Here is an 18,807-nt window from a genome sequence, read left to right on the forward strand (position 1 = left end):
TTCCATTGTGTAAATATACCAGAGTTTCTTTAGCCAATCATCTGTTTTCGGGCACTCTGGTTTTTTCCATATTGTGGCTATTGTGAACAGAGCGGCAATGAACATGGAAATGCAGATGTCATCTCTACTATACCGTTTTGCCTCTCCGGGATATATTCCCAGGAGTGGTATTGCTGGGTCAAATGGGAGCTCAATTTCTAACTTTTTGAGAATCGTCCATATAGTTTTCCAAAAGGGCTGAACCAGTCGGCATTCCCACCAGCAGTGAAGGAGAGTCCCTTTCTCCCCACATCCACGCCAACACCGGTTGCTATTGTTTTTGGGATGTGGGCCAGTCTCTGTGGTGTGAGATGATATCTCATTGTTGTTTTGATCTGCATCTCCCTGATAATTACTGATGTTGAACATTTTCTCATGTGCCTCTCAGCCATTCGGATTTCTTCTTTGGAAAAGTTTCTGTTCATTTCATCACCCCATTTTTTGATTGGGTTGGCAGTTTTCTTCTAGTGGAGTTCAACCAGTGCATTGTATACCCTTGTTATCAACCCTTTATCGGATGGGTACTGCATAAATATCCTTTCCCATTCTGTAGATTGTCTTTGGATTTTGGTCACTGTTTCTTTTGAGTTGCAGAAGCTTCTTAGTTTGAGATAGTCCCATTTATTTATCTTTGTTTTCACTTGCTTGGCCAGTGGCGTGTCAGCTTTGAAGATACCTTTGGCTTCAATGTCGTGGAGGGTTTTGCCGACCTTATCTTCAATGTACCTTAGGGATTCTGGTCTGATGTTGAGGTCTTTAATCCATTTTGATCTGATTTTTGTACATGGTGATAGATGGAGGTCTAAGCCCATTTTTTTGCATGTAGCTGTCCAGTTTTGACAGCACAATTTGTTAAACAAGCTTTCCTTGCTCCACTTCACATTACTTGCTCCCTTATCAAAGATTAGATGATCATATATTTGGGGGTGTATGTCAGAGTATTCAACCCTATTCCATTGGTCTGCAGCTCTGCCTTTGTTCCAGTACCATGCTGTTTTAATGACTACCGCTTTGTAGTAGAGTTGGAAGTTGGGGAGGTTGATTCCTCCCATTTTCTTTTTCCCAAGGATTGCTTTAGCTATTCGTGGGGGCTTATTGTTCCATATGAATTTCAGGAGCGCTTGCTACATTTCTTTGAAGAATGTCAAGGGTATTCCTATAGGGATCGCATTGAATTTGTACAATGCTTTGGGGAGAATTGCCATTTTGACAATATTAATTCTTCCAATCCATGAGCAGGGGATGTCTTTCCATTTCCTCGTGTCCTCTTTTATTTCCTGAAGTAGTGTTTTATAGTTTTCATTATACAAGTCTTTTACCTCCTTTGTTAAGCTGATTCCGAGGTACTTGATTATTTGAGGCACAATTGTGAATGGGATTGCTTTTCTCAGGTCACTTTCTTCTCTCTCATTATTTGCATATAGGAAAGCCATGGACTTTTGGGTATTGATTCTATAGCCTGCAACTTTACTATATGAGTCTATTGTTTCTAGGAGTTTCTTGGTAGAGGTTTTAGGGTTCTCTGGGTATAGTATCATATCATCTGCGAATAGTGAGAGCTTGATTTCTTCCTTTCCTACCTGAATGCCCTTAATATCTTTTTCTTGCCTAATCGCTATTGCAAGTACTTCCAGTAATATATTGAAAAGAAGTGGGGAGAGTGGGCATCCTTGTCTCGTCCCTGTTCTCAGAGGGAAGGCTCTTAGTTTTTCCCCATTGAGGACAATGCTTGCCATAGGCTTGTGATGAATGGCTTTGACTATATTGAGGAAGGTCCCTTCTATACCCATTTTGGCGAGTGTTTTCATCATAAATGGATGCTGGATCTTGTCAAATGCTTTCTCTGCATCTATTGATATGATTATATGATTTTTATCTTTTCTTTTGTTGATATGATGGATTATGTTCATTGATTTCCGGATGTTAAACCATCCTTGCATCCTGGGATGAATCCCACTTGGTCGTGGTGTATGATTTTTTTGATGAGTTGTTGAATTCTATTTGCTAATATTTTGTTGAGGATCTTTGCATCTGTGTTCATCAGGGATATTGGCCTGTAGTTTTCTTTTTTTGTGGTGTCTTTGTTTGCTTTTGGTATTAGGGAGATATGAGCCTCATAGAAACTGTTTCGGAGGGTTTCTGTTTCTTCAACTTCCTGGAAAAGCTTGAGAAGGACTGGCACAAGGTCCTCTTTAAATGTTTGGAAGAACTCGCTAGTGAATCTGTCTAGACCAGGGCTTTTGTTTTGGGGAAGACTTTTGATTACCATTTCAATTTCCTTGATGTTAATTGGACTATTCAGGTACTCCAGGTCTTCTTGGTTAAGCCTTGGGAGATTATAGGAGTCGAGGAATTTATCCATTTCTTCTAGGTTCTCTTGTTTCGTGGCATAGAGATTTTCAAAGTAGTCTCTGATGATCTTTTGAATTTCATTGGTTTCTGTTGTGATGTCCCCCTTTTCATTTCTGATTCGGCTTATAAGGGTTCTCTCTCTCTCTTTCTTTGTGAGTCTTGGTAGTGGTTTATCAATCTTGTTTATTTTCTCGAAGAACCAGCTCTTGGTTTCATTGATCTTTCGGATTGTCTTTTGGGTTTCCATGTCGTTAATTTATGCTCTAAGTTTTATTATCTCTTTCCTTCTGCTTGGTTTGGGCACCTTTTGTTGGTCCTTTTCTAAGGTCTTGAGCTGTGAAGTGAAGTTATTTATGTGGGCCCTTTCTTCCTTCCTGAGATATGCTTGCAGAGCTATAAATTTTCCCCTTAAAACGGCTTTAGCTGCGTCCCACAGATTCTGGTAGCTCGTGTCTTCATTCTCATTTGTTTCCAGGTAACTCTTGATTTCTTCCTTGATTTCCTTCCTGACCCACTCACTGTTCATATCGAGCTATTTAATTTCCAGGTGTTTGATTTGGTTTTATGCATCTGCCCACGATTAAGTTTTATCTTCAGTGCATCATGGTCTGAAAAGATAGCTGGTACAATGTTTATCTTTTTGATTCTGTTGAGTATGCTCTGTGGCCTAGTGCATGGTCTATTCTGGAAAATGTTCCATGTGCACTGGAAAAGAATGTGTATTCCTTTTTGGGGGGATATAAAGCCCTGTATAGATCTATTAGCCCTCTCTCTTCTATTTCTTCCTTTAAAGCCAGTATTTCCTTGGTGAGTTTTAATCTTCTTGATCTGTCCAGAGGAGACAGTGCGGTGTTGAAGTCTCCAACTACTATTGTGTTGCTCGAGATGTCCTTCTTAAGGTCTCTTAGCAGCTGTTGTAGGCATTTAGCTGGTCCCTCATTGGGTGCGTAGACATTTAGGAGTGTGATTTCTTCCTGATGTACACATCCCGTGATTAATAAAAAGTGGCCTTCACTATCCCTTCTAATCTTTTTCAACCTGAAGTCTATGTTGTCCGATACTAGTAACGCCACCCCAGCTTTCTTGAGGGAGTTGTTTGCTTGCAGGATTGTTTTCCATCCTTTGACTTTGAGTCTGTGTTTTTTCTGGCTATTCAGATGTGTTTCTTGCAGGCAGCAGAATGTTGGGTTGAGTCTTTGAATCCATTTTGCCAGTCTATGTCTCTTAATTAGTGAATTCAGACCATTGACATTAAGGGAGATTATTGTTATGGGATTTTGTGCCATCTTTGCGCAAGGATTTATTGTGCTTGTAGGGGTTGTTCTTGTCTTACAATAGCCCCTTTAGTGCTTCTTTTCGGTTTGGTTTTGAGTCTATGAAGTTCCTGAGCTGTTGTTTATCCCCAAAGTAGTGTATGATTCCTTCTAGTTTGAATGAGAGTTTAGCCGGATAAAGTATTCTTGGTGAAGCGTTGATTTCATTGAGTTTTTTCACTATATCCCACCATTGCCTTCGAGCTTGGAGGGTTTCCTCTGATAGATCTGCTGTGAGTCTAAGGGGAGCTCCTTTGTATGAAATTTCCTTCTTGGACCTTACTGCTTGCAGTATAGTGTCTCTCTGAACAATGTTCATCATTGTAACTATGATATGTCTTGGGGTTTTTCTATTAGGATCTCTTTTAGCTGGCACTCTTCGGGCGCCTTGAATCTGGATGCCCGCATTGTCCAGCTGTGGGAAGTTTTCCACAATGATATTTTGACTGTGTCTTTATCGTTGGGGTTGGTTCCCTGTGGTTCTGGTAGTCCAATGATTCTAATGTTGTTCCTCTTGAAATCATCCCCTAGGACTCTGATTCTGGCTAGAGCTATTTTGAGGTCTCTTGCCATGGTTTGTTGTGGCCTGTAGGCCTCTTGCAGCTCATCTTCAAGCATGCTGATTCTGTCTTAGGCTGCAGTCATCCAATTTTGAGGGCAGCCAGAGAGTTTTTTATTTCATGTACCGAATCCTTCATTTCTTTTTGAAGGTTTTTTATTTCTGCTCTCATTTCTTCCCGTATTTTGTCGGCTGTCTGTTGTATTGTTTCTGCCAGGTCTTTCTTGAAGTTGTCTATCTTTGCATTGAGTTCATTGAACATGTTGAGGTTTTCAACTCTGAATTCTTTCTCAGTGAGGTTAAGTTTGTAGGAAACGCCCCTTGAGGTTTCCGGACTCCTTGGATCGTCCTCTGCTTGCACTGGGGATTTTCACTGTTTCTTCATGTTGTTGTTGTGGTATGAAAGAGGGCCTTTGGAGATGAGTATCCCTGTTTCCTTTTGTTGGGAAAAAAGATTGTGGATAGGCTCAGTTAATAGCGGTTGCCTTTTTACTTCCCGTTTGTAGAACCTGGTCTCCTACTGAGATGTTTCCTTCAGTTCTTAAGTGAAGTCTTGTGTTTTATTGTCCTACTGCTTGCAAATAGCTAGGATGTTAATCTTGGATAGGATGTTGAGGAAACTATCTGCCGCCGCGTGAGCTTTGGCCGCAGGTGATGAGGCCACGCCCCCACTCCTGACTTTTCTAACCTCACTTTGTTCTGCTTCTGTAACCATGCTTATGCCCCCAAACTGTATATTACAATGTACTATGCCTGGGTCCTGTCACATACGTCCTGTCACATACATCCTGTCACTCACATCCTGACATCTGCCTGTCAGTTGGGTTGGAATTCATGTACGTGCCTAACAAAGGAGTTGTTGAAAACAAGGAGCCCAGATAGTGACTCCATTCCCACGGCCCAGCGGATAGTGAACCTGGCCCAGTAGATAATGACTCCGGCCCGGCAGATAGCGACTCTGGTCCCACGGCTCTACAGATAGTAACTCCTGACGCAGGGCAAGGAGAATGAAAGAATGTCTTCAGGCACCCGAATTCCAAGATAGTGGCTCCGGACGAGGCTACGTGACAAATGTGACTGGCCCAGTGGACTCAAGCCCTATAAAAAGGCTGCCCTAGCTAGCAAAAATCGCTGCATCTACTAGAGGTGCAGCCCCAGCATGTTGCTTTGAATAAAGTTTTGTCTTGCAAGACTGGCCCGTCTCTGCTTCTTGCGGCTCCAGACCCAACACATGTCTTTTCAAATTAGTGTTTTTGTGTTTAAGAGGGAAATGCCTACAAGTGGAATATCTGGGTTTGATAGGAGCTCCATTTCTACGTTTTTCAAAGAATTCTCAACAGTGTCTCAAGAGAGCATGAATTAGACAATAACCCCAGCAAGAGCGGACTCGGGTTCCTGTCCCACCACAACACTGCCAAAAAATAAATGAATAAAAATAAAAAGAATTTTAAGGAGTTATTTATTTATTTTGCTCTTTCGGTCACACTCAGTGATGTCCAGGTTTTATTTCTGGATCAACACTCTGGATCAACACTGGAAATGTTACGATTTCCAGTGCTCTGGGGACCATATAGGATGCTGGGGGTCAAATCCGGGTCAGCCACATCCAAGGCAAAGGGCCCTCTGGCCCTCTACCAATGTTTTGATGGGATTATTGGTATTAGTTGTTGAGCTCTGTGAAGGCTTTGCATGGCATGAATAATAGTCTTTATCTGATGAATTTACCATGACTCTTTTTTTTTTAATTGAATCACCATGTGGAAAGTTACAAAGCTTCCAGGATTAAGTCACAGTTACATAATGCTTGAACACCATCCCTTCACCAGTGCAGGATTAAGTCTCAGTTACATAATGCTTGAACACCATCCCACCACCAAGAACCACGGGAAACCTCCACCCCCCCCGCCCCCAGCCCCCAAACACGCCTGTGTAGCTGATAAATTTCACTTTACTTTCTCTTTACTTTGATTACATACAAACAAAAAAGCTCACTATTATTGTTTGGAGTTTTCCCTCCCACCGACTCTTTTTTTTTATTTCTGAGTCACACCCAGCAGCACTCAGTGTCTGATCCTCATTCTGCACTCAGGAATTTCTCATGGTGGTGCTCAGGAGACAATGTGTGATGCACTGTATCGACTCCGGGTGTACCGCATGCAAAGCAAGTGCCCGAACTTTTGTACTCTCACTACAGCCCAACTGTTTCTTAATCCTTCCCTCAGTCCTTTTGATGTTCTCTAGCGTTAATTTCAGACATCACACTTTCCATTATAGGCTTGTTGCTTACCATTAAACTTTTAGATCAACTCTGTAGGACAAACATCCTCCTCTAACTTATTTCTGCAATTAAAATGGTAAAACAAGGTACAGAGACCAGTCACAGGAGACCATTTTGCTTCTTTTGGAAAATAAGTCAGTAAGTACTGGAAGATAAATAGATAGATGGGTGAAGAATGGGTGGATGAATGGATGAATCACTCGACTAATGTTGATGGATCAATGAATCTATAAACAGGTAAGTGGATGGAAACATGGATGAGAATAGATGAAACATCTGCTCGAAGACATGTCATGACCATATGTTACAGGCAGTATTGAATCCACCAGCTCACGAAACCCAATCCAAACACCATCTCACTGTTGCGAAGGACTGCACTAGCAATTTCAGAACCTGACTCCTATAAATCACCTGAATACATAGGGGAGGAAAAGACAAAATACTGAAAACATAATTCATAGAAATTTAAACACAAGATTCTGAAAGCAAGAGAACTAAGGGTAGATATCTTGGTGACTACATTAATGTAGCACTAGATTGTGAAAAAGCAAGTGAACTAAAGTATATATTATTCTAGTAAATTTCACTGAGGATGAGTCGTTGCAATATATTCCACTTTAATGCTCCTCACTAAAAATAAATAAATAAAATGAATCACCACTTCAGTGGGTCTCCCTAGGAAAAAATGTGAAATTTCACCGGGTCTAGCATTGAATACATGCGGAGAGTCCTACCAAGGATAGGCATTGGCTGATTCTTTGAAAGAGAGAAGGGAAGCCAAAATTTAGGAGTAAATAAGCATATTTGATAATAATAATAAGGAGAGAGCCGGAGTGAGAGTTAGAGTGTCCGGTGTTAGCCTTGCAAATATATGCCCTGGGTTCAATCACCCGAATCCCAAATGGTCCCCCAAGCACTGCCAGGAAGAGTTTCTGTGTATAGAGCCCGGCATTACCTCTGAGCATTGCCTGGTGTAACCCTAAGAGCCAGAGATTCAGAGAGCTAGAGAGAGAGAGAGAGAGAGAGAGAGAGAGAGAGAGAGAGAGAGAGAGATAATGAGAGAAAATGAAGCAAATGAAAACCAAAGTCATTGCACTGGTCATTGAGAATCAGATAAAATTTAGCATTTTTAATTCAAGGATGCACCAGTTCAGTCCTTTCCAAATGATATTAGGGAAGAAGGTTCTGGCTGAGGTTTTTCCAAGCAAAGTAGAGGCTAGCCAGGTTCTTCTTCAATTGCCACATCCTGCCTGGTCTTAAGCCAAGTTGATTCTATGATTCACCCGTGCTTAAGGGCAGGGTTAAGGAGCTGACTTGGAGAATAAAAGGGGGAGATCTGGGAGCTCTCCTCCAAAGTGACTCCATCTGCTGTACACATTGGACCCCAGAGCCAATCACTACCACCTCCACCATGAAGCTGCTGACAGTCCTCATGCTCGCGGCCCTCCCCCTTTTCTGCTATGCAGGTGAGTCCTGACAGTGAAGGTACATTCTTTGGGTCAGATTCTCTTTGCATCCAGGGAAGAGCTTTACAAGCTCTCAAAATAAGGATAGGGCAGCCATAATGCAGCAGATCAAGTGGGGGAGACAAAGAATTCACTATTAAGAGAAAATATGAAAAGATGTTACCTCCTGGACTTGATCCACAACTGGATCCACAAAAGAGGCTCTCTTTTGGAGGGACGAACTCATATGTCACAGATGTCTTAAAAGTGGGTTGGGTGCTGGTCTGAATATTCAAATGCGTGATCTTGTCATTCTTATTCAAGAGCTAAGAACAGATAGGTCTCAGGTGGGAATCTTTAGGAATGTTATGTCAGAGGGTTTCTTCAAAACCAACTCAGGTCACCTCACAAACAAGAATTTCTTACATTCATTTTTGACGACGGAAAAAGTTAATTAGCAATGTTGAAGTAGCTACAGCACGATATCCGAAATCTAAGGCAGCAACAATCCTGGGAATGCTGCCTGATGTTTAGAAAGAATAGAGGGAATATCATGTGACCCTACAAAATGACTCGCATATGCTCATTTAGTTGCCCAAATTTCAGAGTACTTCTTTTCTAGAAAGAGCTTCGAACAGAAAAATGAATTCAAAGGAGGGAGAGCGGCAGAGGATATTTACAACCTTCAAGGAAATCCAGATGCTTGAGTGTCCTTTCCAAGGATTCAGAATTCACACCACCCATTAAGAGCTTTCTGAAAGGGTCCCACCACTAATGTGTCAGTAGAGGAAAACCTTCACCAGAGGCCGATTTTCAGAATCAGTCCTCTGGATTGGAGCCCTGTTTCCCATGCATTGTCCTCAGGTACTGGATGCAAACTCGTCAAGGAGGTGATTGACTGGACAATCGACGGTTCCTTGAGCCCAGAAGCCTACGTAGAGCACCTTGCACCATACGTGGCAGACGACAATGGCGCCACTGCCCAGGCTCTAATGACCATGAAGGAATGTTTTAATAATCAAACAGCAGAAACCCAGGCCAACGTAGCTGTCATGATGGTAAACTCACTTACTTCTCCTACCTTTAGAACCACTGAGAAAGTCAAGCGGGTTGGACGTTTTCACTCTCTCAGAAACAGCAGATGCAGATAAAGACTGAGGGCATAGTTCAACACACACACAATGCACACACGCATACACACGCCTCCCGACTACAACAACAGCTAAGTTCAGGAGTGAGTGATTCTCTCTCTTTTAAACCAACAGCCTGAGTTATAATTAACATTCTACATAGGCCATTTAAAACGTCCGTGGTAGATGGGAAATGTTGTTGAAAGCCTACAGATGGATCTAAGCAGATACTCCTATAAGTACAACATGGATCATCCTTGATTAAAGTGATACTACATGAAATCATGCATCCTGAAAGAGATAAACAGCTCAAAAATACTCTTCTACCTGATTTCAAGGCAACTAAGTGTCTGAGCCAAAATAGATAGAGAGGTTATTTTCCCCTGTCAAGTGAGGAGACAAAGGGGAGCTATTAAAAACTTATGGCGTTTCATTTTTGCCCTTTTTTGAAAAGTATATATACACTACATACACTGGTCTTATGACAAAAAGTTAATTTATGACCAAAAGTTCACTTTATATTTTTGACCTAAAGCCTATAGCTAAAGCTTTCTATGTCATGGTCTCCTAGTTATCATTTTAAGGCATCAAGTTAGAACCCATAACCAGTTGATGATTATGGGCATTACACTGAAACCTAGCTTGGATCAAAACTGGCTTCCATAGTGTGCAGTACCAATCTTCCGGTACATCCAAGGCTGTGGGAAAGCTTCAGACACTTTTTCCTGTTCTGATAGACAAGTGAATAAACCAAAGGAAGAAGTGTTCTGTGGTCTGAGGGAATTTGTCAAAGTGAGTTGAAAGTTTAAGTGATGTTTGTTTTTCTTTTCAGGAAACAATATATACCAGTCCTCAGTGTAAATTGTTCAAATGAAAAGGACGGCAGAGAATGCTTAGGCAACAACAGTCCAATGAGGCACAACCCAACTCTTACTTCTTTCCCAGCTTTTGATCTGCAAACTGCAAGACACCTGTTGAAACCTCAGATACATTTTCTTTTCAATAAAATATCAGCAAACTAAACAAAAGTCTAAATCATTTTATTGCTACTTAGAAAAAGATGCTGGAGGGAGCTTATCTCTACTCTTGATGTACTCAAACACACACACAAACGTGCAAAAAAATTGTCTGAGAGAACGCAGGAGTGAGAGACTGAAAATCCTAAAGAGCATTTGTTCCTGATCATCTGTTCCTGGCAAGGTTCCCTATATGGAAATAGACTCCTGCTCCCTAGACTCCCTGTTTTCTCAGCACTGAACCTACTGTCCTCTGTCTCCTATTCTCTTCGGTGGGTCTGCTAACCTCCATACTCCTGCGCTCCCACCTTTACCTTGAACCATGCCTACCTGCTCAGCTCCTTCTGTCCCCCAGCCTATTGTCAGCGATGGGATGCAGAAGAGAAAGTAGTTGGGAAATAATTCCCCAGAGCACTTCCCTGCTTAGCTGTGTATTATAAATAGAATCCGTATTACTCAGACACAAGTTATACGAAGGTTCACAAGAAGTACTAAAGGGGAGACTTTCAAAGACAAGACCGTGGTCTCAAACACTCATAGTTTCCACAAACTGATGGCACTCAGTTGCCTCCTCTCAATCTCACTCAATATTAAGAACTTGAAACCGCCATCAGGAAACACAGAGTGCAAGCTAGATCTGAGAACATGTAACAAATTTCTGCTGCCTACACGAGACATGTCTCAATAGTCCGGCTAAAGACAGGATTGAGGTCTACGTCTGGGAAACAATTGCCTTACTAAGCAATTGTGGCCATTCTTACACCAGGAGATGTCGACCTCAAATTGTCAAAGGGAAAGGGTTCATTGTTAATTAGTGGTTAGTGGATCTAGAGCTCATGAGGAATTGATACTCCTAACAACCATACACTGAATGTTGGACCATTAAAATCTTAAAGCAACTACTGATTGACCCGAACAAAGATAATGAGCTGAGGGAGAAAGGTCACTAAACTGAAGACCCTTCGAAATGAAACCAATGCCTTTTGGAAGTCCAGAACAAATGAGTGTAAGGAGGAACACGATCTGGACTCTTACATATTTCATTCGACATTCAGTGCACATGTACTCTTTTTTGGGAGCAAGCAGGTTTCTTGAATTTTTAGTGAGAATTAGAGGAGCTCTTCTGAAATGTTATGTGCAATCGTGTTTGATATCATTGGTTTGTCCTTTCTCCCTTGCCACTAGGAGCTTAGGTTTATCAGTCACACCCATCAAATGCTCCCATTCCTTTGTTTATTTGTAACCACTTCTACCAGTTTATCTGCTCTTCCTCTAATCTAACTCTTAATTTGTAAGGTCAGACCTTGTAGGACAGTGTAAGTTAATATTGTCTTTAAGTTAACACTGTCTTATGTCTTTTGAATAGTTTACCTTAAAACAATATCCTTTTTGTATGGACAAAGAAAGACATTTATTAATATGCTTTGGTAACATGGGATTTAATTGGCTTCAAATATTATTCATTCCCGGGCATCTGCTTTCTTGACTTAAGCCTCAGCTGGCCTTACTTCCTAGCACCCTCAAAATCAGGGTCCCAACGGGGGATGAGATGGACCCAGGGTAAGTGGTGAGTTATATGCTACCCTGGCATCGAGATGGGCCTGGCCAAAGCGCCTAATGCTTAACTATATGTTAAGAGCTTGGTCATGGGCTGTCATGTCATGATCCAAAAGCAATGAAGAGACTAGGCCCTGCTAGGGCTAGGAAAGACTAATCTGACCTGAGCGCTGTAGTCTGAGATTGCGGTGACCCCCGGAGAGCAATTCTATAAGCTTAATGCGTCTCTTGCTATGTCCTTACAAAATGATTTATAATATAAATACTTATACCTTAGTCAGACAAAGAGAGGAGAAACACACCCATGGAATTCCGCTCTTGGGCGGATGTCCCGCTAAGAGAGATTCTGTCCTAGTGAAAGGGACAGAACTTTACCCCCTATGGATTGTAACCACACCTACCTGTAAGCCCGGGCCTGCTGCATCCGGGCAGACGCGGGAAATTTAAGGTAGCTGTATGAGGGGGCTGGGGCGAGTTCCAGAGAGGCAGAGAGAGAGAGAATGAAGTAGGATGAGAGAAGAAGGAGCAGGAGGAGAATCAGAGGAGAATGGATAAAGAGTTTGAAATAAACTGCGGTGAGACCAACCATCTTGGCTCCGTCCCTTCCCTCGCCAGCGCCTTTCTTTTTAATTTTTGTGTTTTTTACACACAATCGGATAGCCAATCATTTGAAATCATTCGGTTCCCAAAACAAACCTTCCATAATAGTTCATGTGCTATCTCCCTACCCAGGGGAAAAGTGCTGTTTGCAATCCAGAAAGATCCCAGAACACCTGTATGTAATCTTTGGGAGTCAACGTGTCCTTAAAAAGCTGACTTGAGTGTTCTGTATGCACACTGAGAACTTTTTAAGAAATAAGGAGCATTAAAGCAAAGATTGTGACCCCAGTTTAGAGGATATCCTCAAGGGCCGAGAGTGAGGCTCAGGATGTACCTGCGAGTTTGGTTCATCCAGGCCTGGAATATAGTTTTTAATGCCTCAAGGACCCCTACGCCCTGTCGGTATAGCCATGGTGGTCCCGAACTGTCCATTTTTGATGTTGGAACTTCTGAGCTCTGCCTATAATAGTCCAAGCCAATTATTAGCTCTTCAAAGTATAGAATATTCAGGCAAAAATCAAACTTCTTTTGACACTTGAGATAATTGGAATGAAAATGAATTTGACACTTGAGACAATTGGAATGAAAATCTCTCACAGAATCCTGCATAAAATGATTAAAAGTTAATTAGAAATGTCTGAATCTCCAGATTCATCTCGATACTCTCCAAGTCTATAAACTCCACTTCCTATCACTGATAGATGGTATATGGATAATCAGGTAGCATCGCGAAGAGAATTAGGTGGTGTGAAAGACATATTGAAATAGACCTGCATGTGTTTTGTCTCCCATGGCAGATAAATTTGTGACAAGTGACTCAGCTTGAAAAGGGAATTTGTAGGAATAAATGCATGCCTATATTTTCTCCTATAAAGAAGACAGCCATTTCAAATTATCCTACCTCTTCTCTGCTACTACCTTCAGAATTTTGGTGGAATATGTCCAGATTTGGTCTCGATTCTGAAGTTAGCCATAGGGTTTTCCCAGTTTAGTCATGAATTGAACTAATACTCCCTGAGTTTAAATTCAGAGCTGGAACTCTTTATTTCATCATTGTTTTATTGAATCCTCATGAACTACCGTTACAAAGCTTTCATGATTGAATATCTGTCCAACAATGTTCGAGTACACAACACTCCACAGGGCGCATTTTCCAACACCTATATTCCAAGCATCCCTCCCGCTACCTCCACCCCTTCCAACCCCCTGCCTCTTTGCCAGGCACCTTCCTCCTTACTCCTCTCTCTACTTTGGAGCATTATGTTTTGCTATACAGATACTGAGAGGCCATCATGTTTGGTTCTTAGTGTATTTTCAGCACATATGTCCCAACCCAGTGAACCCTCCAACATATACTAACCTAGAGGTCCCTTCGCCATTCCAAATGTCTTCTCTCCCAGCCCATGAGGCAGTCTTCCAAAGCACGGAGATATCCTCTTGGCCATTGTCCATACAGTCCTTAGGTCTTAGTCTCATAGTATGTTATTTTATATTTCACCGAGAAGGTTGCCTGTAGAACTCCACATTGGGTCCAAAGGCCTAGAATGAAACGAACAGGGTGAGAGACTATGTGATTTCATCATGTCAACCAAGACCATCTATGGTAACTCACAGTTCCTGAAGGCCAAATCTAAACATTGGACATGGGAGTCTCCTGGGGACAATTCAACAATTAAATTGACCACATCCTTTTAAATCAAAGGTTTTGCCTGATGATGTCTCTGTGTCCCAAAATTCCAAACGTGATTGGACCACCGTCTCCTTCAAGCAATATTGTACTTGACAGAGCGGGGAGAAAGGACTGCAAAGTTTAAGACTAGAACTCCCAGAGTGGGAGCTCTTTGGCACTAATTTGGCCATGTGGGAGGATGCCATCGGAGACAACATCAACGAGGAATATGATCGACTGGTTCAGCACCTTACATGATTTTGCGAGAAATGGCGAGAGTGGGAAAGCCAAAAACAGACACCTGTCTTCGTAAACGCTCGAGCTCATTCACCACGTGCTTTGGCATGTGCCCAGGAAACCACAAGGTAATGTCTGAACTCGCAAAGCTGTGTAGAGAAGCGATAAAGAAAGACCTCAAAGAGGGAAGGGCGGCAGTGTTAGCCAATGCGGCAGAAGCTTAGAAAAGTATTGGCAATGCTCGCCTGTCTACAAGAACAGGAGGACTGCCCTCTGACGCACAGATGAATCACATCTTCCAGAAGGGCAATGGAGAGGATTATTCACGACTTTTACATGGATCTCTTCGACAGCCACGTCCAGCAGCCTACATACCAAATTCAAACGTCCTCTCTTCTGAAATCTGACACTCATACCAGAACACTGGAAGAAGGACAGCCATGCTAGCAAGCTAGCAAAGGATTCAGCATGATGGACCATATCCACACAGTTACCAAACTCATTGACGTTTTGTGAGAGTTCAAGATGCCAATCTGTCTAACATTCATCCATTTAGAGAAGGCCTTCGGATCGGTTGAGACTGAAGCGGTCATCGAAGCCCAAGCCCAAGTAGACGTTCAAACTCAGTACATCAAGATCCGCCACGAACTGTATTATGTATTCACCACCAGGGTCTCACCATTCTACCAGAAAGTGATCATTTACGTAAATAGAGGGCTTCGGAAGGGTGATACAACTTCACCAAAACTCTTCAATGCCAACCTTTGAGAACATCATGCGATGACTGGAATGAGAAGGAATGGGAGTGAAGATTGATGGTCAGCAACTGTACCACCTCCACTTCGATTTGCTGATGACATCGTTCTCATAACGCCAAACATTAGCCAAGCCGCACATTGCTGGCCGAATTCAACTGCAGCTGAATCTCAGCAAAAAGTTGTTCATGAAAAACGAACTAATCCTGAGATTCCATTTGCTCTCAATTGGAACAAACATCTTGGAATGCAGCAGGTATATGTACCCGCATCGAGACCTCAACACGAGGAACGACTTGGTGCTAGAAATGCACAAGAGGAAGAGAGCAGTGTGGAAGGCCTTCGAGAGCGTCGAAGAAGTGGTAAAGAGGACCAAGAACCTCTGGCTCCGGGCACATCTTTGCGACTCCAACGTTCTTCCTGCAATAACACCTCAGAGCTCAGACCCTACAAAAACAGGATGAGAATGCTATTCGGGTATACCAAAGGGAATCAAAAGAGCTATGCTTGGAATAACACGTTTCATGCAAGTGAGAGAAGGGATCCGGAATTTCGATATCCTTCGACGGTCAAGAATCAAGGACACTGTCTCGTTTGCCAAGGTGTCAAAAATCAGATAAGCCAGACACGTAATGTGATTCAGAGATGACCGCTGGACTTGAGCTGATACCCATTGGATTCCGCAGAACTTCAAAAGACCGTGTGGCCGCCCACCAACAAGAAGGTCAGACTTTGTTGTCAAAATCCTGAATGAACGATTTAAGGCTCTTCCTGTTCCTAGAGCAAGCAGATATCATTGATGGCTACATTATCACGTAGCATGCACAAATGGAGACGTTACTGGCGCCCTCTTGAGCAAATTGAAGGTCAATATGAGGACAAGTGATATGTTCCACAAATTGAGTGCACTCATTCTATGTCAGTCCCTCCTTTTCCGACACCTTTTCACTTCGTATGTCCATCCATTTACAAGTAACTCTCATGACTTCATCTTCCTAACAGCTTCATAGGATTCCATTGTGTAGATATACCAAGGTTTCTTGAACCAGGGAACTGTTCAGGGCACTTGGGTTGTTTCCAGATTCTGGCTATTGTGAATATTGTGAAGAGTGCTTGCAATAAACATACAAATGCAGATGTCATTTCTACTGTACTTTTTTGTATCTCCAGAATATTTTACCTGATGTGGTATTGCCAGGTCATATGGAAGCTCGATATTTAGTTTTTGGAGGAATGTCCATATTATTTTCCATAAAGGCTGGACCTTCGCCATTCCCACCAACATTGAATGAGAGTCCTTTTTGTCCCTGCATCTATGCCAACACGAGTTGTTTTTATTCGTTCTGATATGTGCAACTTTCTGTGGTGTAAGATGATATTACATTGTTGTTTGCTGTTTGGATTTACTTCTCCCTGATGATTAGGGGTGAAGAGCATTTTTTTCATAAATCTATTGACCATATGTATTTCTTGTTAGAGAAAGTTTCTGTTCATTTGCTCTTCCCATTTTTCAATATTGGTTGGAGTGTTTCTTCCTTGTAAAGATCAACCAGTGTCTTGTGTAAACTGCATGCTATGCCCCCATCTGATGACTATTGGGTAAGTAATTTTTCTCAATTCCGTAGGCTCTCTGTATCTTGGTCACTGGACTTTTGTTTGTTTGTTTATGTGCAGGAGTTTCTTAGTTTAATGTGGTCTTATTAGTTTAACTTTGTTTCCAAGTGGTGTTTCATCCTTGAAGATGCTTTGAGTTTCAATAGTGTGGTGGGTTCTGTCAACGTTCTCCACCCTGCAACTTGTGGATTCAGGTCTGATACTGAGGTCTTCAATCCACCTTGATCTGACTTTTGTGCTTGTCATTAGACAGAAATCAGAGTTCATTGTTTTCTATGGAGCTATCCAGTTTTCCCAGCACCACTTGTTAAATAGGTTTCCTTGGTCCCCTTCAGATTCCTTCTCCTTTATCAAAGATTAAGACTTTCTTGCTCACTTTCACCATTTCTAAACAATCTGATACTAGAAGTACTTGGCATGGCGCTTAGGCAAGAAGACGATATCAAGGGAATCCAGATAGGAAAGGAAGCAGTCAAGCTATCACTATTTGCAGATGACATACAAATACTATACTGAATGAGAGTGGTGACAGCATTCCATGTGGGCCCCGGAGAACTGCCAGAGGTAAATCCTGAGTGCAGCACTGGGACTAACTCATGTGCGTCACCAAATGTCTCTCACACACACATACACAAACAACATACACGCAAAACCTCAAGTGGTGAAGAACTTATCCAAAGGAAACTACAAAACACTACTTCAAGAAATGAAAGAGGAAACTAGGAAATTATGGAGACACATCTCCTGAGCCTGGATCAGGAGGATTAACATAGTCAAAATGACAATATTCACTGAAGCATTATACAGATTCAATGCATTCCCTACAAGGATACCCTTGATATTTTCCAAAGAAACAGACAAAATACACCCGAAAATTTTATGGAGCAATAAAGCCCCTTGAATAGCTGAAGAGATTTTGTGAAAAAAAAAGATGGGTTGCATTACCTTCCCCAACTTCAAACTGTACTACAAAGCAGTAGTCATTCAAAAAGCATGGTATTGGAATAAACACAGACCCGCAGACCAAGGAAAAGAGTTGAATATTCTGACAAGAACTCAGTAGAGTATGATCACTTAATCTTGATAACGTGCTGAAACTCAGAGTAGTGAAACTTCAGTAGATGCTCACCCTCATTTTCCACATGAATAGTGGTTAATACCGGATGGTAAGTTTTGATGACAGCGCCTTCCCTGAAAGGAGATTTGCTAGGATCACTGAATTAAAACTGGGAAATTCAGGGTTGGAGAAATGATAGAGTGTTTCAAGTGCATACCTCTCCAGGAGCCTGGCAGTCACGCCCAGGAATGGCCTCTGCTGCCATATAAATTCAGGAATGGCCATGGACACGAGAGTCCCAAATAAACCTCAGAAGAGAGCAACAAGCTGTAAGGATTCCTCTACACCTGACACCGGCCGAGTTCATCTGGGCAACTCTGAACAGGGCGGTGAACCCACCAAACACTCTAAAGGAGCCCTGGCAGCCAAGAACCTCCAGAACCCAATCAATGCCTTGTTCATGGCTGATATCCACCGGCTCTGAACACGCCCCTCACACATGAGAATGGATATGTGGAAAAAGTCAAGGATGCAGGTTTTGTAACTGAAATCTCCAGGCTCTTGTGGAGTCGGGAATGGGTGGTGACCTTCCACTCCATCTTCTTCTGAAAGCATGACAGTCATTTCCAAGAGTTGCGAGCTGCCTCTGTACCAAAGAAGCTTATTAAAGGCCACAATCCCCAGATCCAATAAGGTTCCCCAAGCACTACCAGAGTTAATTCCTGAGTGTAAAGCCAGAAGTGACACCTGTGCATCGCTGGGTGTGACTCAAAAGCAAACAAAAATAAGTTAATGCAGCTCTCTCACCCTATGTAAAAGTTCAGAATGTCTGGAACATGATATCTCATTCTCTAAGCCATTGTTCTACCAGGAGTGGCACACCACATTTGCTGGAGTATAAATTAGAAGGCAACCGATCTCAATTTCAAATATATATGTAAATATACAAATACATATGCACAAGACTCACCTTCTAAAAACATTAGTCATCTCTGATTCACGGGTTTAATGACACCAAGGTCATATACAACAATTTTCACACAATTACCACTCATGAAAACTTTTGGGATCATTTTCAGCGGATTCTTCATAACAAGCAATGCAAACTAAATTCTTTAGGATGTGTCTTCTGGTCATGCTAGGGTGGTTGAATGGAAATTTGAAATAATGGGGTGGAAAGGTGTAA

General features: G+C 42.1%; 1 protein-coding gene across 1 annotated transcript; it reads left to right on the forward strand.

Moving 5' to 3' along the window:
* The first annotated feature begins 7,875 nt into the window (after window positions 1-7,875).
* Window positions 7,876-10,133, forward strand: LOC129406103 (mammaglobin-A-like). Its single transcript, XM_055144018.1, has 3 exons — window positions 7,876-8,007; window positions 8,851-9,044; window positions 9,949-10,133. The coding sequence occupies exons 1-3, from the start codon at window positions 7,953-7,955 to the stop codon at window positions 9,988-9,990; spliced, it is 291 nt and encodes a 96-aa protein (XP_054999993.1). The 5' UTR covers window positions 7,876-7,952; the 3' UTR covers window positions 9,991-10,133.
* Window positions 10,134-18,807: the final 8,674 nt, after the last annotated feature.

The sequence above is a fragment of the Sorex araneus genome, chromosome 6 (assembly GCF_027595985.1).
Source record: "Sorex araneus isolate mSorAra2 chromosome 6, mSorAra2.pri, whole genome shotgun sequence".
Lineage (NCBI taxonomy): Eukaryota > Metazoa > Chordata > Mammalia > Eulipotyphla > Soricidae > Sorex > Sorex araneus.

Excerpts from the sequence above, each read along its gene's own strand:
- LOC129406103 (XM_055144018.1), top strand. The coding sequence starts at position 7,953 with ATGAAGCTGCTGACAGTCCTCATGCTCGCGGCCCTCCCCCTTTTCTGC. Across the intron at positions 8,008-8,850 it reads CCCCCTTTTCTGCTATGCAG|GTACTGGATGCAAACTCGTC; the intron begins GTGAGTCCTGAC and ends CATTGTCCTCAG. Across the intron at positions 9,045-9,948 it reads CCAACGTAGCTGTCATGATG|GAAACAATATATACCAGTCC; the intron begins GTAAACTCACTT and ends TTTTCTTTTCAG.